At 43.7% G+C, this 19,669-nt stretch overlaps 1 protein-coding gene across 4 annotated transcripts in view; it reads left to right on the top strand.

The window, feature by feature from the left end:
* Positions 1-19,236, top strand: part of SIK3 (SIK family kinase 3) — a 297,657-nt gene extending 278,421 nt beyond the window's left edge. For all 4 annotated transcript variants that reach the window (XM_043994328.1, XM_043994326.1, XM_043994327.1 and 1 more), the window contains 4 exons: positions 10,040-10,203; positions 11,107-11,239; positions 15,877-16,047; positions 16,900-19,236. In XM_043994328.1, the coding sequence (XP_043850263.1) occupies positions 10,040-10,203; positions 11,107-11,239; positions 15,877-16,034 (455 nt within the window). In that variant the 3' untranslated portion in view covers positions 16,035-16,047; positions 16,900-19,236. The remainder of the gene's footprint in view (positions 1-10,039; positions 10,204-11,106; positions 11,240-15,876; positions 16,048-16,899) is intronic.
* The last annotated feature ends 433 nt before the right edge of the window (positions 19,237-19,669 follow it).

Here is a 19,669-nt window from a genome sequence, read left to right as displayed (position 1 = left end):
AGAATGAAACAATCCCTACTTTCGAGTATGGATTACATTCTATCAGGGAGACAAAGGTACATCGTTAAAATCAATGTGTAGAGGGGCAGCTAGGTGGCGCAGTAGATAGAGCACTGACCCTGGATTCAGGAGTACCTGAGTTCAAATCTGGCCTCAGACACTTAACACATACTAGCTGTGTGACCCTGGACAAGTCACTTAACCCCAATTGCCTCACCAAAAAAAAAATAATAATAATAATAAAATCAATGTGTAGAGAATAAATGCAAGATAATTTGAGAGGGAGGGCAATTAACAATTGGGGAGAATCAGGAAAGACTCCATGAAAATGGTGGTGCTTAAGCTGTGTCTTGATAGAAGAGAGGGTATGTTTGAGGCTGAGGTAAGAAGTATATTCCAAGCATAATAGTGCAGAGGCCCAGGAGATAAGTGTGTCATGGGTGAAGGCAGTTTTGGCTAGAGCATAGACTGCAGGAAGAGGGATAATGTACAACAAGGCTGGAAAGCTAAGTTGAAGCCATGTTATAAAGGACTTTAAAGACCAAACATGAAGAGTTCAATAAGAAGGATACGATATCTTTTTTATCTACTTGACAGGGTTGTTGGGAGGATTAACTGGGATAATATCTATTGAAAATGTTGGGTAAACTCTAAGGTGCTTTACAAATAGAAGATGATATGACTGAGATTTGGAAGTTAGACACCAAATAGCAGAGGATCTGACAGGGCTCAGTGTCATTTTCTATCACTTATGGGAAAATGTTCTTTTCTCTGACATTAAAAAAGGACAGTTGCTTTACTCTTCCCCTCTTCCCTAAAACAATGAAAGAATTTATTCTCGTTGGCTAGTGCTGAAACATGATGTTCTCTCTTGATTATTGGTTATAGCCTTCATACAGTAGCAGAAGACCTGTGGCCCCTTTGCCCCATGCTCCCCAATAACTTTCTGCTATCATCAGTCAAAGATAAATGTAGAGGAGATAGTGTTATCAAAAATCGTGCCCCTGGACCCTAGCCTTTCCCGCTCTCTCTTCTTAGGTAGCTTCCATTTTTTTTTCTCCTGTCCATTGCAGACTCATGCACCATTGGTTCAAATGATACAACTAAACTTGTGAGGGAATCGGGTTTAAAAAAGTCAGTTGTACAAGTGAAGGATGGGGCTGGCCAAAGTGAATGCATTCGCGTGAAAAGATTTATCGAGGCTGACTGGTGATAAGACTGACCATGAGCCTTTAGTATGAGATGGCTGTGAAAGTATGTGATGCAGGCTGAGGCTGCAGCAGCAGCAGATTACCCATACCTGGAGGTAATGTAGTATGCAGGATGCAGAAACACACGGAGTACTATTGTGAGTTCCCAGCACCACTTCTTAAGAGGAACACTGAAAAACTGATTTTGTCCAAAGGAAGGTGACCAAAAAGTGGTGCATCTGGAAATCATGCTGCTTTAAGCACCCCTAAGAAAACTGGGGATTTTTAGACTGTAGGAGAAAATCAGTCTATCAACAAGCTTTCGGTAAGTGCTTTCTATCAGCCTAACACTGTGCTAAGCACTAGATTACAAATCAAAAGCAAAAATCATTCCTGTCCTCAAGTAGCTTACATTCTAATGCAGGAGACAACATATGTAAATTAGAATATACAAGTCGAAGACAGAGTAAATGGAAGGTAACCTTAGAAGAGATGGCATTAGCAGCTGGGAGGACCAGGAAAGGCCTCCTGGAGAATGGTATATTTAAGATGAGTCCTAAAGAAAGTCAGTGATTCAAAGTCATTTCAGAGGCTAGTAGAGGGGATAGCATTACAGGCATGGGAAATGAGCATTCCAGTTATGGAAGATAGCGTAGAGAGGATCACATTCCATCCATGGACATGGGTTTTGGAGTAGCTAGTGTAAGGCATAGCAGTCAGGCCAGTAGAGTTGGATTGTAGAGCTTGAGGAGTATAATAGAAAATAAGAAGGAGAGAAAGGAAACAAGGGACCATGTTGTGAAGAGGTTTAAATGCCAAAGGACCTTCCTTCTTGTTCGATCATAGTATTAATTATTGAGTGGAGGATGGGAGGGTGATGTCGTCAGATGTACACTTCTGGCAAATTACTTTAGCAGTTGTGTGGAAAACAATTGGAGTAGGAAGAGCTTTAGAGCAGAATGACCCATTAGAAAGCTATTGCACTAGTCCAGAGAAGAGGTGATGAGGGCTTGACCTAGGGTGGTGGCTTTGTGAGTAGAGAGGGGACACACAGGAGAGAGAGATTATAGAGAAATAAATTACAAGATTCCACAACTAATTGGTTTTCATATTGGCAACTGTGGGCCACAGAGCAGAGTCAAGTACCTCATGCAGGCTATGAATCCGAATGACCAGAAGGGTGATGGTGATCTTGACAGTCATAGAGAAGTTCAGAAGAAGGGAGTTTTGTTTTAGACATATTCAGTTTGAGATCCTATGAGGCATCCAGTTAAAAATGTCCAGTTGACCCTTAGTGATGCAGGAGTAGAGCTCATTACAAATACTGGGTGTTAGGTAATAGATCCGGAATCATCTAGATAGCAATGATAATTGAACCAATGGCAGCTGATAAGATCACCAAGTGATTGTATGGAGAGAAAAGAGAAGACCCGTGACAGAACTTACAGCACAGTCAAAATTATGGGCATCACATGGAGATGTATTAATAAAGACTGCGAAGGAGTGGTGAGGCAAGTATGGAGGACCAAGAAAAATCAGTCATGAAAATCTGGAGAATAGAGTATCTAGGAGGTGAGGTGCTTCACAGTATCAGGTTCTTTTGAGAAGTGGAGAAGAGTGAGGACCAAGAAGAGGCCATTAGATTGGATCATTGGGGGACTTTGGATAGAGCAGTTCCAGTTGTATGATGAGGTCAGAAGTCAGATTGCAAAAGATTTAGACAAGAGTCTTAGAAGTGGAGGTAGACAACTTTTTTAAGTTTAGCTGTGAAGAGGAAGAGATATATGGGACCATACTGGCTTTGAGGAGCAGTTATGTTAGACTATTTGAAGAGTTGTCCTGGAAAAATGGAGTAGACCTATTTCCATATGACTCTAGAGAGTCCCAGTGGATAGAAGTGACTGTGAAAGGTTTCAGCTCAGTACCAGGAAGGATTTTCTAGCAACTAGAACCGTGGCTGCCTTATGAAATAATAGGATTGTTGTTGGTGTAAGTATTTGATCAGCAGCTGACTAATCACCTGCAAGGATGTTGTAAATGACCTTAGGTCTGAGTCAGCCCATAGATTCTATGAATTTCAGAGTACATACTATATCCAGTTGAGAGATCTTGACTGCAGTTCACATTATTCAATTCTATTGGCACAGGTTTAGAGCACTAACAGTCCTTTTCAAATCTTCCCTGCCAGTAGTTTTCTCTAAATTCATTTACCCTTTCTCTAATTCTAACCCACAGGGGTAGAGTCCTTTTGACCTTCCCACCTTCCTTTTTCTCTCCTGCTTCAAGTTGAGCCTTTGTCTTTAGTTTTCTCTTTGGTCTATGAAGGATTTAGAGCCTTTCCTATTTTAGCCTCAGTTTTTACCTCTATTAGATTCTAGACACAACTGGTGTCTTTGTAGCCATCTCCCTCAGTAACTTGCTATCTCACTGGCACCATCTAGGAATCCAAGTTCTCTTTCATCCTTCTGGCCACTGACACAGGCTGGCCTCTCAGCCCTCAGCTTCCAGGTGTTCTCTCTACCTAATCTAGTCTTCTAGTTGTCTTCTTTTCCCTTCCCCTTCCACTTTACTCCTAGACTGTATTCTCCTACTCAGATGCAGTTCACCTTATTCTTTTGACAACAGTGACACTGTTCACGTAAGTCTGGAATCTAGTATAATAGGCATTCAGGGCCTTGGAAGGCAATAGCTATCTTTGCTTTTTAATAATACCATTCTCAGATTCATAGTATATCTGTACAGATTTAGGCTAACCCCCATTTTTACACTGGAAAATTTCACAGTGGTGATCCCTTAAATATTTAAAATGCTTTAAAAAAACAAAAACCCACATTGTAACATAGAAACTTTGGGTTTCACTTCCTGGCCAATGGGATGACATGGATTTCTATATTTCTGAGCCCTCACTTTGGGAGAGGAATTACTTTGGGCCAGATATCTGACAAATGGGGCAAGGCTGGGAGTTGGGAGGGAGGAAATGATCCAACAAAAAAAAGGGGTTGTTTATTTCTTTGCTCAAAGACTTTCTTTTTTTGTTATATTCCCAACTATAAAAATCTAATCAGGGGGCGGCTAGGTGGCGCAGTGGATAAAGCACCGGCCCTGGAGTCAGGAGGACCTGAGTTCAAATCCGGCCTCAGACACTTGACACTTACTAGCTGTGTGACCCTGGGCAAGTCACTTAACCCCCATTGCCCAGCAAAAAAAAAAAAAATCTAATCAGATAGTATGGAATGCTGGGTATAATCTTGTTTGGGTGGCCTTAGTGGGTAGCACCAGGAGCCTGCCACATAGAAGTGGCAGAGACAGATTTTGTTTCAGTATAAGGAAATTCTTTGTAATAGTGAAACCTGTCCAGAAGTGGACTGAGCAGGTTCAGAAAGGAGTAAGTTCCCCAGCACTGAAGCTTTTCAAGTAAAGGCTGGATGACCACTTGTCAGGGTGCTGTAGAGAACACTCATGCAGGGATGAATTAAACTAGATGACTTCTGGGGTTGCTTCCATCTCTCTGAGTCTGTGAGCTTCCTCTTTAGAAGATTCTTTCTAAAAGGGTGGGCAAACAGGGACTCTGGGCATAGACCTACCTTTTCAGTACACCTCTCTGGGGATGGCACAGCCAAGGAACTACAGTACATATTTTCAACTGAATTACATGTTTCTTTATCTTGTTATGAAGTACTAGTCCACACTGTGATTTTTGTCAGCTTGTCATGTTCTAGAAGAAGCCACGTTCTCTTTTTAATTGAACTGTGCTGTGTTATCACTAGTCCTTCCAACTTGGACGGACTACTGGGCTTGGTGCAAGAAAAAAACGGTAACAGATTAGATTTAACTAACATCCCCTAAAAGGGTTAAGTACCCATGTCATATCCTTGGCCAGAGCAGCTTTTGAAGACTCTGCAAATGAACAAAGACAAGTCAACATTGACAAATGCAACAGGGCATTGTGCAAGCTGCCCCAGTTAATACACTAGGTGGGTGGTATATATAGTGATTTCTCAAGTGGAATTAGGGCAGCCAATCATTTTTTCCATTGTGTGGTCACCTCCTGATCATTCCAGCCTCTGCATGTTCTCAGTTCGCTCAGGCAGACACCTGCCATTGTACTCCATTAGCCATTTCTCTTCATTTAAAACGTTTGCCTTGGTGATCTTTGAAGTCATGGAAAGACCAATAAAAAAGTTAGACCCAAACTGTCTTCAAACCAGGATTGAACAGTTTCCTTACTGCTGAGTTTATTCTCTCCCAATCATTTTCAGTCATGCCTTCTCTTTTGAATCTTTATTCTCTGGCTGTCTACTGAATCCTTCTGTGCTACCTATTCCCCATCCTTAAGAAATCTTCAGTTCATTGTAGCATTACCTCAAGCCCTAAATCCCCCTTTCCTTTCACAACCAATTGCCTAGAAAAGGCTCTCAATATGCAGTGGCTCTGTCTCTGTCTTCATTCCTCAACCCTTTGTGATCTGGCTTCTGACCTCATGAGTAAACTAGAATTACTCTCTTCCAAGTAATCAGTGTCTTCATCGCCAGGTCTGTGGGCCTTTTCTCAGCCCTCATTCTTCTTGACCGACATTGTTGCCCACTTTTTACTGGATATGCTCTGAGTTTTCATGATTTTTGCTCTCCTTTTCCTACCTGCCTGACCTCTCTTCCAGTATCCTTTACTGAATTATCCACTTCCCTCTAATGCTTTGCCTTGTACTTTCTCAGTAGAAGAAGGCCTTTGGAATGGCATCCTTTCTAAAAGAATAGTGACATCATCATCAACTCCTCTGGGTTTATTTTATTGCAACTCTATGCAGGTAAGGCCCAGCCCTTGTCTGTCCTGATGAAGGCTCCAGTTCTGCTTCACTGGCTGCTTCCCTGATGTTTCTAACTGACTGCAGTGTGTCTAAAATGGACCTCATTCTCTTCTTCCCAGCCTCCACATGCTCACGTCTCCTGAAGGTCCCACCCTCCTCCTGGTCACCCAGGTCCACTTCCTTGGTGCCATTACTTTCACCTCACCTTCAGGCCCCCATAGTTAGTCAGTTGCTGAGTCTTGTTAATTCTACCTTCATGCATCCCCTTCACTTATCACATGGCCACTACCCTATTCCCTGCCCTCCGTACCCTCAGCCAGCTCTGCTATAGTGGCCTTCAAGGGGGCTCTGCTCCTCAAGGGTCTGTCCTCTCCACTCCATTCTCCACACAGCTGACAAATGATTATCCTGAAGTGAAGGTTTGACCATATCATTACCCTACCCCCAAAATTCTAGTAGTTCTGTTACCTCTATTATCAAAAATAAACTCCTTTTAAAAGCCCTTTGTGGGGCAGCTAGGTGGCGCAGTGGATAAAGCACCAGCTCTGGATTCAGGAGGACCTGAGTTCAAACTTGACAACTGGGCAAGTCACTTAACCCTCATTGCCCCACAAAAAAAGGGCAGGGGGCAGGGGAAGCCCTTTGCAACCTGGCTGTAACCTTATACATTATTCCTCTTTATGCACTTCACATTGTAGCCAAACTGGTTTCCTTGCTGATCCTCAAACACTTACTCCTCATCTCCATACCTTTGCTTGTCCAGAGTATACTCCTTCCTTAGCTCCTTCTTTTCAAATAATAGTAATTAATATTTATATAGTACTTACTATGTGCCAGGCATTGTGTCAAGTGCTTTACAATTATTATTTCCTTTGATCCTCACAATGACCCTAGGAAGTATACAGATAAGGAAACTGAGGAAAACAGGCGTTAAGTAATTTGCCCAGACCTGCCTGAGGCAGGATTTGAACTCAAGTCTTCCTCACTCCAGGACCTGATCCACTGCATAAATCCCTTCAATTCTGGGGCAGCTAGGTGACATAGTGGATAAAGCACCAGCCCTGGGTTCAGGAAGACCTGAGTTCAATCTGGCCTTAGATATTTGACACTTGTTAGCTGTGTGACCCTGGGCATGTCACTTAACCCTCAATGCACCACCAAAAAAAAAAACACCTTCAATTCTCAGCAATCCCTTCTACCCGAAGCCTTTCCTGCTCATCCCAGCTGTTAATGTCCTCCTCCCCCAAAGAATTACCTCATATTCATTCTCTCTCCCTCTCCCCCTCTCCCTCTCCCTCCTTCCCTCCCCACTATATGCTTCTAGATATACATGTTATCTCTCCTGATAGAATGTAAATTCCTCTAGGGTAGAAACTGCTTCATAGTATGCTCTTAATAAATGTTTATTGATTGGGGTTCAAATTTCATTCCCTTTCATTAGTTAATATTTTTATCTGATGACTGCTCAGTAATTTTCCAGGAAGTCTTATCAACTTTGGTCCCATGGGTACTGTTTTCTCAAGGTTTGATATTCTTTCTCCCCACCAAAAAAACAACAACAAAAACCCACCTTATTTATACTCCCAATTTCCAAGCACAGAAATTACACACCAGCCCTTCTGAATGTCCTGAGGCTTGAACAGAGATAGCCGTGGCGATTTGTTTGCTTACCCTCTATTTAAACACTTTCTTAGGTCGTCTGTGTGTGTGTCTGTCCTAGGCTATTCTCCTGAAAACTAAAATATCAAAATACTTTTTGTTCATGTGCAAATGCATCAGTGCTGTCACTGGATTAGGCTCCTATGATTCAGTTGGTTCTCTGGTAGTTTTTTTCATAGACTGGCATTAACATAATTATAGCATTTGAACATGTGATTGCAACAGATATAAGTCATCTGCATAAGGCAATGAGAGCTAATAGAATAAACAAAACAACACCACTTGGGCCTAGGAGTCCGGAGCATGAGTTTTTTAGCCATAACTATTCCATGAGCCAGCTTGTGACTTTAGACAGGTTATTCAGTCTCTTTGTTCCCTCACTTATCAAATAGCAAACATCTCCACTTACCTTTTCCTGAAGCCAAAGATAAACAGTCTTTGAAAAATATGAACTGCTTTTCAAATCTAGAGTATTATGGCATGGGGTTATTTGTTGGCAGAGCAGAACAGGGAGGGTTAGTTTCCAGCTTCACACTTCCAATGTTGGGCCACTTTGCTTTGTTTGGAATCTCTTGACTCTGCCTACTTTGAGGGAATGAGTTTGCTGGTTCTACAGGACAATTCTGCATACTCTTAATCTTCCCATCTACTGCTTTATTCTTTTCTTTTCCCCTAAACCCATCTTCCTACATCCTCCCCCCCCCAACTCCCAAAACTTGATTTCTTTACAGAGAAATCTAGCTATAAATGACTCACTGATGTAGTATTGAAAGGTTTCCAAATCCCTTATTAACACAATCTGAATTGCATAACCAGCCTTATTTGTGCACAGTAACTGCACATAGTAGGCATTCGATAATACTTTTCAAATCAATTTTAAATAGAGGTTAGCTGGGAGTTTCTCTCTCAGTGTGTTTTCTACAGTGCATTCTTTTTCAAGATTATTTTTGTATCATTAACTGCATTAGTAGCTGGTGCAACTTCTCTACTACCCCGCTATTAGAAGGACCCAGGCCTTAGAATCATGGAATCCATGATTCTATGGAAGACATTTTATAATTTAAGACTAAAAGGACACTAGAAATTGTTTAGTTCGATCCCTTTATTTTTAAGATGAGAAAGCTCAGACCCAGAGTTGACTTGCCCAAAGTCGTACACGTGTAGTAAGTGGCAGATTCAGGCTCTTAAAAGGTCGCTTAGTTTAACCCCTAACCTGATTCCAATGAATGGTTCTCATTAATCAATCAACAGGCATTTCTTAAATGCTTACTGTGTGCCAAGTACTGTGTCAAGCACTGGGAACACAAAGAAAAGGCAGAAACTGTATTTGCCTTCCATGACCTTACATTTTAACGGACCTCAGCCTTTACCATTTGTGCAGTACAGTTGGTCACTTGCATTGATCAAATAGCTGTTTGATACCATCCGTTTAGAATTAAAGTTAATTTTTTCCCCATATTTTATTTGAAATAGAGAGTTAGGAAGACTTGGGTTTGAATCCTATACCCAATACTTGTCTGTGTGACTGAGCAGTGCCTGCTCACTGTCCCCTAAATCATCGATGGGTTACAGTCTATTGGTGGAGGGATTTCCCACATTGGCAGTTCCCCAAACTGATGAAATCATAGATATTTTGCATATTCAAATGTTTTATATGAAAGTTTAAAAGTATCAGCCTAGTCAGTGGAGTTAATTCTTCAGAGAAAAGACCTAACAAGTGTCATAGGAATCTAACATTTTAAAACAAATAAAATATTCCAGTCTTATGATGGTGAAAATTAAAGGTATGTCCAGGTGTTCTTCCATCTACCAAGATTCTTCCTGGTTGTCCCTGAGAACAGAGAAATAGATTTCTACTAACTGTCCCTCTTCAGCTCGGGACCTTGGACCCTGAGGTCCCTGAATCACTGACTTTTAGAATAATCCAGTCCAGATTAATGGGTAAGCATTAGCATGGTATAATAGAGAACTGGAGCCTCAACTGTAATTCTGTGACCTCAGAGCAGTCAATTAACTTCTTTTGTTCCTCAGTTTCCTTATCTATAAAATGAGGGGGTTGGATTTTGTGGGCTTTGTTCTAACATTCTGTGATTCCCTCCTATGGGCTCATTTCGAGGGAAAAGGTAACCAGTACCAAGACTCCTTCTTAGTGGGCCCTCACAGACTGAGAGAAGAAGCTCAAATGCCAGGGAATGGAGGGTCAGTTAAAGCCTAGTTTCCCTCACAGCGATGTTATGGGTCAGTTGGGTGTCATCAATTAATCTTTTACTCCAATGTGTATATTTACTACGACATTGTCCTCTGCTAGGTGCTTGTGATGGGAGAGGCTTGTGTTACTGGGAGAAACTCTGGTGCTGCTGACTCCTCTTTTACTCTATCTCCCCAGAATCTGTCATAGGGAACTGTATGGACAGGAGTTCTCCCGGACAAGCTATGGAGCTGCCTGATCATAACGGGTTGGGTTATTCAACACGCTCCCCTGTCAATGAACATCACAGGCCCCGGACCCTACAGAGACATCACACTATCCAGAACAGCGATGACGCCTATGTACGTTTGTACCCTTCCTGCCTTGGAAGGGTTCCTAAAAGTCACTTGGAAACTTGGAGAACTCTGAAAAGCAGCACGTTAGCACCAGTGCTAGGCAATGCCTGTTTCCCTCATCGACTGTCCAACCTCATCTGGTGGCACCCATAGGAAGTTAACAGAGTAGGATTCTAACAGATTAACTTGCTGAGCTCCCTATTCCAAATTCCAAGCTAAGGACACAAGTGTCAGATGTTTCACCCAGGCTTTGGCTTTTTAATGTGACATCTTGACTACATTAAGCTCCACAGGGTACTTGGGTCCATTGACCAGAGAAACCTGATGGCCACCTTGAGTTTGTCCCTTTAGCTAAATCTGAACTCACAACTCTAGACTAAATAGTCGTAACCATCAGGTTTCCTTTGAAAGGAGCAAACTCTGAGCATGATTTGAGCTGGGGAGGTCTGGTTTTAGAAAGACCATGTTTTAAGAGGGCTTATCCCTATCTAATCCTGTGACTGACCCCCTCAGTGACCCTCAGGAAGCATGGAAAGACCACTACACTTGGAGTTAGTGACCATGGCCTTGGCACTTAATCCCTCTGAGCCTCATCTGTAAAATGGGCCTAATAATACTTGCAATACCTTCCTCAAAGGGTTATTTTTAAAAGCCCTTTGAAACCCTTCTGGTGCAACATAAATGTGCATCGTTAGTGCCAGTGGAGCTTTGATGGTCAGTGGGTAGAGGGGAAAGTCTAAGTCTCTGGAAGAACAAGCTACCTGCCCCTCCTGTGGGATTTACAGATGCAGGGTCTGAGGGGGGCGGGGTGTTACTTGGGATTAGAGTCCTTAACTCTTTCAGCACCTACCGGCCAGGAGTTCTTCTTTTCTAACAGTTCTTACATACCTGGATCATTGCCTCCTGCAGGTGCAGCTGGATAACCTGCCTGGAATGAGTCTCATGGCTGGAAAAGCACTAAGCTCTGCTCGGATGTCTGATGCTGTCCTCAGTCAGTCTTCACTCATGGGGAGCCAGCAGCTTCAGGACAGGGAAAGTGAGGGTAAGGGGCCTCTGGAGGTCCTAGGCAACAGTTGTCATTTGGAGCCCACGGGTTTGCTTTGGATCTGGTGGGTGCATGGGCCAACTCTCTCTTTGTGGGTTACAGTATGTTCAGAAGCCAAAGCTGTAGGCCAAGCACCTGGTCAGAAATTCTCCAGCCAATACACAGAGAGACTGCTAGCAGGTAGTGAGGGAAGCCCTGAACTTGGAGACAGTCAGGGAGCTGGGTCGGTGTCCCTGCTCTGCTGCTCCCAGCTCTAAATCTGACAGACCACTTTACCTCTTCAAGCTTCAGTTTACTCATCTGTAAAGTGGAGTGATTGTACTTGCATGCTCTTCTTCACAGGTTTATTGTGAGGCAGACCCTTTGATGGGGAATGTAAAAATCTGAGTCTTTGTAGTTGTTATTAATGATGGTAACCTAGACCAAGATAAGGACCTCTGTCCGTGTCTGGCAAGGATGACCACTCTCTTAGAATTCAGAGAGCTGAGCAAGGAGGACACTTAGGCATGGCAACATCTCGGATTTTTTCTGCTCTGGATTTTTTCATGGGAAAGGAACTTGATTCAATTCAATTCAGATTAACAAATGATTTAGTGTCCATAGGCAAGTAAATGATAATAATGGATTAATAAACTGAAAGTCGAGAAGACCTGAGAGAATTACTAGCTGTATGACCCTGGGCAAGTCACTTGTTTTCTGTCTACTTCAGTTTCCTCGTCTGTAATTCGGGGATGTTGGTGATAATGGTACTTACCTAGCAGGGTTGTTGTGAGGACAAAATGGGATCTTTGTGAACACTTTTTATAAACTTTGAAGTATTATTTAAATGTTGGCTGTTTTTATCACTTTGTGCAAAGCACTCTGATCAGTGCTAGGATATGGAGAAAGGAAAAAACCTGGTCCTGCCCTCAGGAAGGCCACAGTTGGAAGAAGACAGTATGCAAACAACTCTGCTTCCAGAAGATATGTGCAGCATAACTGGGAAGGAATGCCAGAGGGAAGGCATTTGCAGTGGGAGGAGGTCAGGGATTGTGAAAGACCTTCCAGAAGGTGGGATTTGAACTGAGTTGTGAAGGAATCCAGGGAAACCAGGAGACAGAGGGGAGAGTCAAGAGTATTCCAGGAATGGAGGAGAGCCAGTGAAAAGAAAAGACACAGAATCACGAGTGGTCTGTTGTGTGCAGGCAACAGCAAGAAGGCCCCTTTAGTTGAATGGCAAAGGATTTAGAGAGAAACAAAGACTTGGAAGATAGGAAGGGGCCAGGTTGTGAAGGTTGCTTTTATATCTAATCCCAGAGGCACTGGGGAGGTTATTGGGAGTAGGGGCATGACAGGGTCAGCTGAGTGGAGGGGAGAGACTTGAGTCAGAAAGACAGACCAGGAGGCTTAGGGTTTATTTACTCCCAAGGTGAGAGCTAATGGTCTAGGTTTGAGATGGTGAGCATTTCTAGCAGGCTGGCTGCTCTGTGAGTTGACAGAATGGGATGCATCAAGAGATGTTAGGAAGATAGAAACAACAAGATTTATCAGGGGATTGAACATGTGAAGTGAGTGAGGAGTTTAGGATAGCTACTGTAAGCCTGAGTGATTGGGAGGATAGCTGTGCCCTTAACAATAATAGGTAAATTGGGGCTGGGAGGGTGGGAGGGTGGGAAAGAGTTTGGAGTGAGAAAGAATGGGTTGCTTTAGACATATCGAGTTTAAGGTGTCTATGGGATAATCCATTTTGAGATGTCTAGTAGGCAGTTGGTGATGTGAGACAGTGGAAAGGTTAAGGAAGGAAGGAAACACCTACTGTGTGCCAAGCACCATATAAGCGTTTTACAAATATTATCTTATATGATCATCGTGACAACTCTAAGAGATAGCCCAGGGTCACACAGCTAGTCAGTGTCTAAGGTTAAATTTGAACTCAGTTCTTCCTGACTCCAGGCCCAGTGTATCACTTGCTGCTTCTAGGGCTGCCTATTTGGTGTGAATAAATAGATTTGAGGATCATCCATATAGAAATGATGATTGACTCCACGGGAGCTTATGCTATCAGCAAACAAGAGAGTATAGAATGAGAACAGCAGAGAGCCCAGCACAGTGCCTCAGAGGACACCTGGTTAGTGAGCATGATCTGGATGGAGCTCCAGCAAAGATATATTGGGAGCAGTCAGGTACAAGGAGAACTTGGAGAGAGCATTCTCCCCACCACTGGGAGAGAAGAGGGCAGTCAGCAGGGTCTGTGGCCACAGATGGAGAATGGGCCATGGGATTTTGCCATGCAGAGGATCACTGGTGCCTGGTGGTGGTTTGGGGGTGGGGGGTTGTTTGTGTCATGGACGTACTTTAGTTCAATTAACCAGCACCTTCTATGTACCAGGAACCGTGCTAAGTGCTAGAAATACAATTACAGAATGAAATAACTTAAATTTTAAGGGGGGAGACAACAAATACATATATAATTATATACACAATAAATTGAAAGTGAAGAAATGCAAGGCAATATGGAGGAGTTAAATACAAATTCCTTTAGATGGGAGAGTAATAATACCTGGGGCTGTGTTATCGGCATTTCCCTAAGCCAGTACCTTCTTAGTTCTTTTTCTGCTCTTCAGACAAAATGAGGCATTAGCAAGTCACTGAACATTTAATAAAGGAGGGAATTTACTTCGTCCTAACACGGCAAATGTGGATGCAGGGGCATGTCTGGTCAGTCAGTTCTGTGGTATTGAGTACCCACTGTGTCTGAGAGGCAGGGTTCTGTGTGTCTGGGCCTTTTCAGTGACCCTAGGCCCGGAAGCTGTGTCTAAGAGGTAGGCCCAATCAGGTTTTGTGGTAGGAAGGGACACCGGGGAAGTCACTGGGGAAGCTGGGGCCAAAGAAAGTTGTATGTGGGAAGGAAGCTGTATCAGAGTAACAGAAACTGCCCTTCTACCACAGGCTGGGAGGGAATGAGGAAACACTTCATACAGAAGGCGGTATTTTGGCTTATCGATCACATTCTGTGAAGTTAAGGTGAGGAGGGAGTGTGTTCCCAGCATGGGAGATGGTCAAAGCAAAGGCAGGGAGACTTGTGACATCGCTGGTGACTTTGGAGTGAGAAGCTTCAGTTCAGTGATGAAGCCGGAAACCAGACTGCAAAGGGTTTAGATTCCAAGGAGAAGCAAGAACACAGAGTCCCCTGCTATGAACAGCTTTCTCAAAGGGTTTAGCCACCAAAATGATGTGAAGCATAGAATAATCTCCAGCAGAGGTGGTTGGACCAAGTAGGGTTTTTTGTTGATTTGGTTTGGTTTTTTTAGAATGGGTATGTTTGTAGGAGGTAGGGAAGTAGTCAGTAGATTGGGAGAGATTAAAGATCAAGATCAGGAAGAGAATGGATCTGATAGAGGGGATCAGATCAAAGGAATATGTTGCGGAAGTTTGCCTTGGCTAGGAGAATGGCAATCTCTATGTGTGAGACAGGTGAAGATAAAGACATCTTGCGGGCAGCTAGGTGGCGCAGTGGATAAAGCACCAGCCCTGGATTCAGGAGAACCTGAGTTCAGATCTGGACTCAGACACTTAACACTTACTAGCTGTGTGACCCTGGGCAAGTCACTTAACCCTTATTGCCCTGCACCCCCCCCAAAAAAAAAGACATCTGAGGGATGTGAGATGAGGAGAAGTGGGGGCTCTTAGTAAATGACCTTGATTCTTTCTGAGATGAGGTACTTAGCTAAGAAGATATAGAGCGTACCATGGGAGGCTTGAGAAGGTTTAGAAAGGTTTGAAAAAGTTGATGTGGTGGATGGGAGGGTGAATCACATAAAGGAGTATGAAAAGATTACCTTGCCTCAATGAGGGCCCATTTGAGATTATCTGAGCAAATTTGTAGTGAACAGTTTCATGCTGTTAGAAATGGACATGGTTCTTCCCTTCAAAGAGTCTATAATCTAGTAGGGAGATAAAATGTTCACAAACCAGTAGGATACCAAGACGGTCTTTCTTTCTTTTTGGGGGGTAATGAGGGTTAAGTGACTTGCCCAGGGTCACACAACTAATTAGTGTCAAGTGTTTGAGGTCGGATTTGAACTCAAGTCCTCCTGAATCCAGGGTTGGTGCTTTATCCACTGCGCCACCTAGCTGCCCCTATTTTTTTTTTCTAAAATGACAGCTCTTTGCTGGGCGTGTAGATACCAGTGATCAATCTGTGTGTGTGTGTGTGTGTGTGTGTGTGTGTGTGTGTGTGTGTGTGAGAGAGAGAGAGAGAGAGAGAGAGAGAGAGAGAGAGAGAGAGAGAGAAGCTGGGAAGCATGTGGTTATTTTCAGCAAGGCAATGGTCCAATATAACCCTGAAGGACTATGAAAATGGCAACCCATCTACAGAGAAAGAAGTGATAGTATCTGAAATAGTTGGAAACACTTTTTTTCTTTTCTCTTTTTTTTTCTTTTTTGGAGAGAGAGATCTTTTTAATACCCAAAGGAGTAGGAAAAATTATCATAATCATCAAGCCCAGGCCTAAATCTTCAGGTCTAGCTCCCTCTTTAGAGGTCCTCAGAACTCCCAGTTGTGGAAGGTAAGCTCCTGGGTCCCAAAAAAAGGGTCCTTCTTCCTTATGCTTCTTCCTCCTTGACAATCTCAAATGTTCCTTTTGGTCTTTCAGGCTGTAGGGAGAGTTTGGAAGGTCAAGAGCCCTCAGACCTGACCGACGGCAACCAGCACTTACCCAACTCTTGTTATCCATCTACATGTATTACAGACATCCTGCTGAGCTACAAGCATCCAGAGGTCTCCTTCAGCATGGAGCAGGCTGGGGTGTAACAGGAAGCTAGGTGTGAGTATCATCCTGACAAGCATAGGATTGGCATTTGGCAGCTCTCCTGCTCCCCCAAGGTTTAAAGTATGTGTTCACTGGAGTCTTGCCGGAATCACTTAGAATGAAATGAGTCCTCGTCCTGCGTGGCTGGCCCGCCCTAGCTTTCCCACATCCTCTCCACATTCTCACAATCAATCCACAAATATTGATTAAGTGCCTACTCGGCACCCAAGGCTGTATGAAGTGCTTTGGGGGATACAGAAGGGGTGATGGCACATTCCCTGCCCCCCAGTTGCTGGTTAGGGGGAGACAAGATACAGGCCCTTGAATAGAACTTAGAATTGTAATCAGTGCATTGTGCTAAGTGCCAAACGAGTGGCTTGTGGATAGTGAATTCTATACTCATTCAGAGGAGGTTGACCAACATTTTAACTGGTGGTGGTTGGTCAGGGAGGAGGTAGATTTGGTCCCTGCATTGAAAGATAGGTAGTGTCTGGCTAGGCAATGACAGTGGGGAGGGATTCTGTTTCATGCCAGGGAGATCTATTGTGTAGAGGAGATACAGAAGTGAAAAAGAGTAAGACGCAGTGGGTAGAACAGTTTGCCTGGAACAGGGGCAGCTAATGTTTCAAAAGTCAGTAAGTTTACCAGTCTGAGTTTATTTCTAGAGAAAGCAGGAGCAGGCCTAGGAGGTTTGGGGAAGGTCACCGGTGGGGTCTGTGTGAGAATCGCAGCCAGAACACGGGCATGCACACCCCAGGGGCAGTGCCGTGGACACACACAGCAAGCTTCTTGGATGGTCAAAGCGAGCCCACAAACTGCAGGTTCTTACACCAACTCTGACTTGTCTTTGTTTCTTCTCTGTTGCAGGTTTTGTGTACAGCTTGGGAATTTTAAAATTTCATTTTAAACCCACAGTATCTAGCAGCATCGCGCCAAATTGCCATTGTATTTTTCCCCGGCTATCCAGTCCATCCGTGTGCTGTTCCTTGGGGTTCAGAGGGTGTTCTGTCATGTTTGCCTGTATGACCCCGCCACCGAGGAAATAAATGGGAAATGCGAGTTCTCCGCTCCTGGCAAATGCGTATCTGAGTTTGGTGTTTTCTTTCGGAGGTTCTTCTTTTCTGCCTTCTCAGAGACAGGAGGGATGATTGGGGTGTGGATGGACGCCGAGGGTCTCTGAGCCACCGCCCAAAGCAGTCCTCCAAGAGGCCCCCTCATCCTGGCCAGCGTCGTCAGACGCCAGGAACAAATATGGAGGACAGCCACCTCTACAGTCTACATGTTAGGGGATGGATGGGAAGGGGGAACAGGGCGGGATCTAGCATTGGCAAGCAATAAGCAAAACTTAGGCAACCCTCGCCCTGTGAGTCTTCACTGCTGAGACCCTCCAAAAAGATTTGCCCAGCCTGGCAGGCTATTAACAGAAAGCCAAAGTCCTACCACAGTCCTGGTATTGAGGCTGGGGGTAGCCTCACTTCACCTCCTTCAGGGGGCATGTTTGTGGCACACAGAACCCCTCTTGTCACCTTCAGAGCTGGTTGTCTTTACCATCCATCCCTTTGATAAACCATCCCTTCTACCCACAGACAGTTAGAACACCCAGAAGTGGTGCAATCCGCTTTTTGTGGCATCTTTTGTTCTCCTTATTTTTTATTGCTCTAAAAGGATTGTTTTTCCATACATATACATGTATGTATATATGTGTGTGTACATGCATATACATACATATATGTATATATACATATATATTTACCTTTTCCTTTCAAACTCTGCCCTCCCTCCAGCCTCCTTGCCACAGCAAGAACAGGAGGTTCTCTTGGATCCCTCCTCAGTCCCTACCTCCTACCATCCTCAGCCCCCTTTTCTTCTTGATCATGTAGGAATTGTTTTTGGTAAATGTTGTTATTGTTATTATTATTATTATTGTTATTATTATTAATAAAGACAAAAGGAATTTCTGTTTAAAAGAGAAATGTTTAACTAGATTCTGTTCTATTTGAATTGTGACTTGCACCTTTGTTCAAAAGTATTTTTATTTCCTTTTAACGACACTGTAATCGTGAGCACTTCTTACTGGTGCCCTCCGCGGACACAGTACATACGCCGTGGCTCCCGTTCATCCTTCTCCTCTTCTCTTCGCTTTACTATTAGAAACCAAAGCCTTCTCCGCTGGCGGGGGCTGGGAGAGTATATGGGCTCATCTCCTTTTGAACATTTCGGGGGGGGGGATCATTTTTTTTTTAAGGAGACTTGACTCTTGATCCTGTTATTTTTTTCCCTCCGGGGAAAGGAGAGGAAAACATCCCTAGTCCCTTCCCAAGACCTTCTCCTGACTTTGCACAGAAGGAAATGTGAGACCAGCGTGGCTGATGCAATGCTGCTGACAGGTTACCTCTCCTCACTCCCATTTCAAATCTCAAACCTGCCTGCCTGCTCCTTCACGCCCTTCCACCTTTAGCCAGCACTGAACCATTCTTCAGGTAGAAAAAGAACATTGGACACCCTGGAGCCCTAGCAATATCTCCCCACAGGTGGATTTCTCCAGCTTGGGGAGTTTCTTTGGGTATCTCACGTGTTCCATTTCTTTGACCTGTCCAGGAGTGAGATCCCAGTTTCTACTCTTAATTGTGACTTCTTTGCCTGCCCAGCAGGAAGGTACCAAGAAAACACTGAAAGCATTTGTTTGACTTTTCCATATCTGTGTTTGTTTTCTCTCTCTCTCTCTCTCTCTCTCTCTCTCTCTCTCTCTCTCTCTCTCTCTCTCTCGTAGTTCCTCTCCCCCTCCACCCCCCCACTCTGTTTTGTTTACATGATATTGTATTTCTGGGAAAGCAAACTGCCCCCCTCTAGCAAATCCAGATGAAAGCCAGTGAGTTTATTAACTGTGCCATCTTGCATACCACACTTTTTTTTTAATCATTGCTTTGTATTGTAGTAACCAATATGCGCAGTATATGTTGAATGTATATTGATATACTTTGCTATTACTTCTGTTATTTGGAAATGTCATGAGTATTTTTTTCTTTCTCATTTATGTTGGACTGAAAAAGGAAAAAAAAAAAAGATTTGAGCAAAACCCACCCCCAGACCCAAGTTGCAGTCAGAAGACCTTTAGTCCACTGGTTTTTTTGTGGGACACTTACAACTAATAACCTAGTTGAACAATGGGGAACCGTGATAAATAAAAACCTGGTTATGATCTTATGTCAGTCTCTTGTTTGCCTTGTGATTTAGAGAAAGAACCTTTCACAGTGGCGCCAGTACTCAAGGTTAGACCAAGGCGGCTGAATATGTGGCCATTGCCACAAGGCAGGGCATATTCAGTCTATTCTTTCACACTGCCCTTGGAAACGTGCTGTCTGGAGATGCCAGAACTCAGCTTTATCCTGAGTCTTCCACACTCAGAGTGGGCTTTTCCTTCTGAAAAGATGGTTTCAAATGGTTCAGCTTAATAGAAAAGAGGCTCCTCAAGAGGATGCTCACTTGGAGGGTGAGGGGGCAGAGGGTCCTCCCCATTGTTGTTCTCAAAGAGGACCATGATGTTATGACTTTGCAGTGAATTGGATTTAAGTGAAGCAGGGCTGTGCAAAGGCACTAACCTCACTCTCTCCTCCAGAGCCATCTGGGTCCTGTGGCA

Source organism: Dromiciops gliroides, chromosome 3 (genome assembly GCF_019393635.1).
Source record: "Dromiciops gliroides isolate mDroGli1 chromosome 3, mDroGli1.pri, whole genome shotgun sequence".
NCBI classification, from domain to species: domain Eukaryota; kingdom Metazoa; phylum Chordata; class Mammalia; order Microbiotheria; family Microbiotheriidae; genus Dromiciops; species Dromiciops gliroides.
Note: the sequence above shows the minus strand (reverse complement) of the source record. Positions and strands in the feature narration are given on the sequence as shown.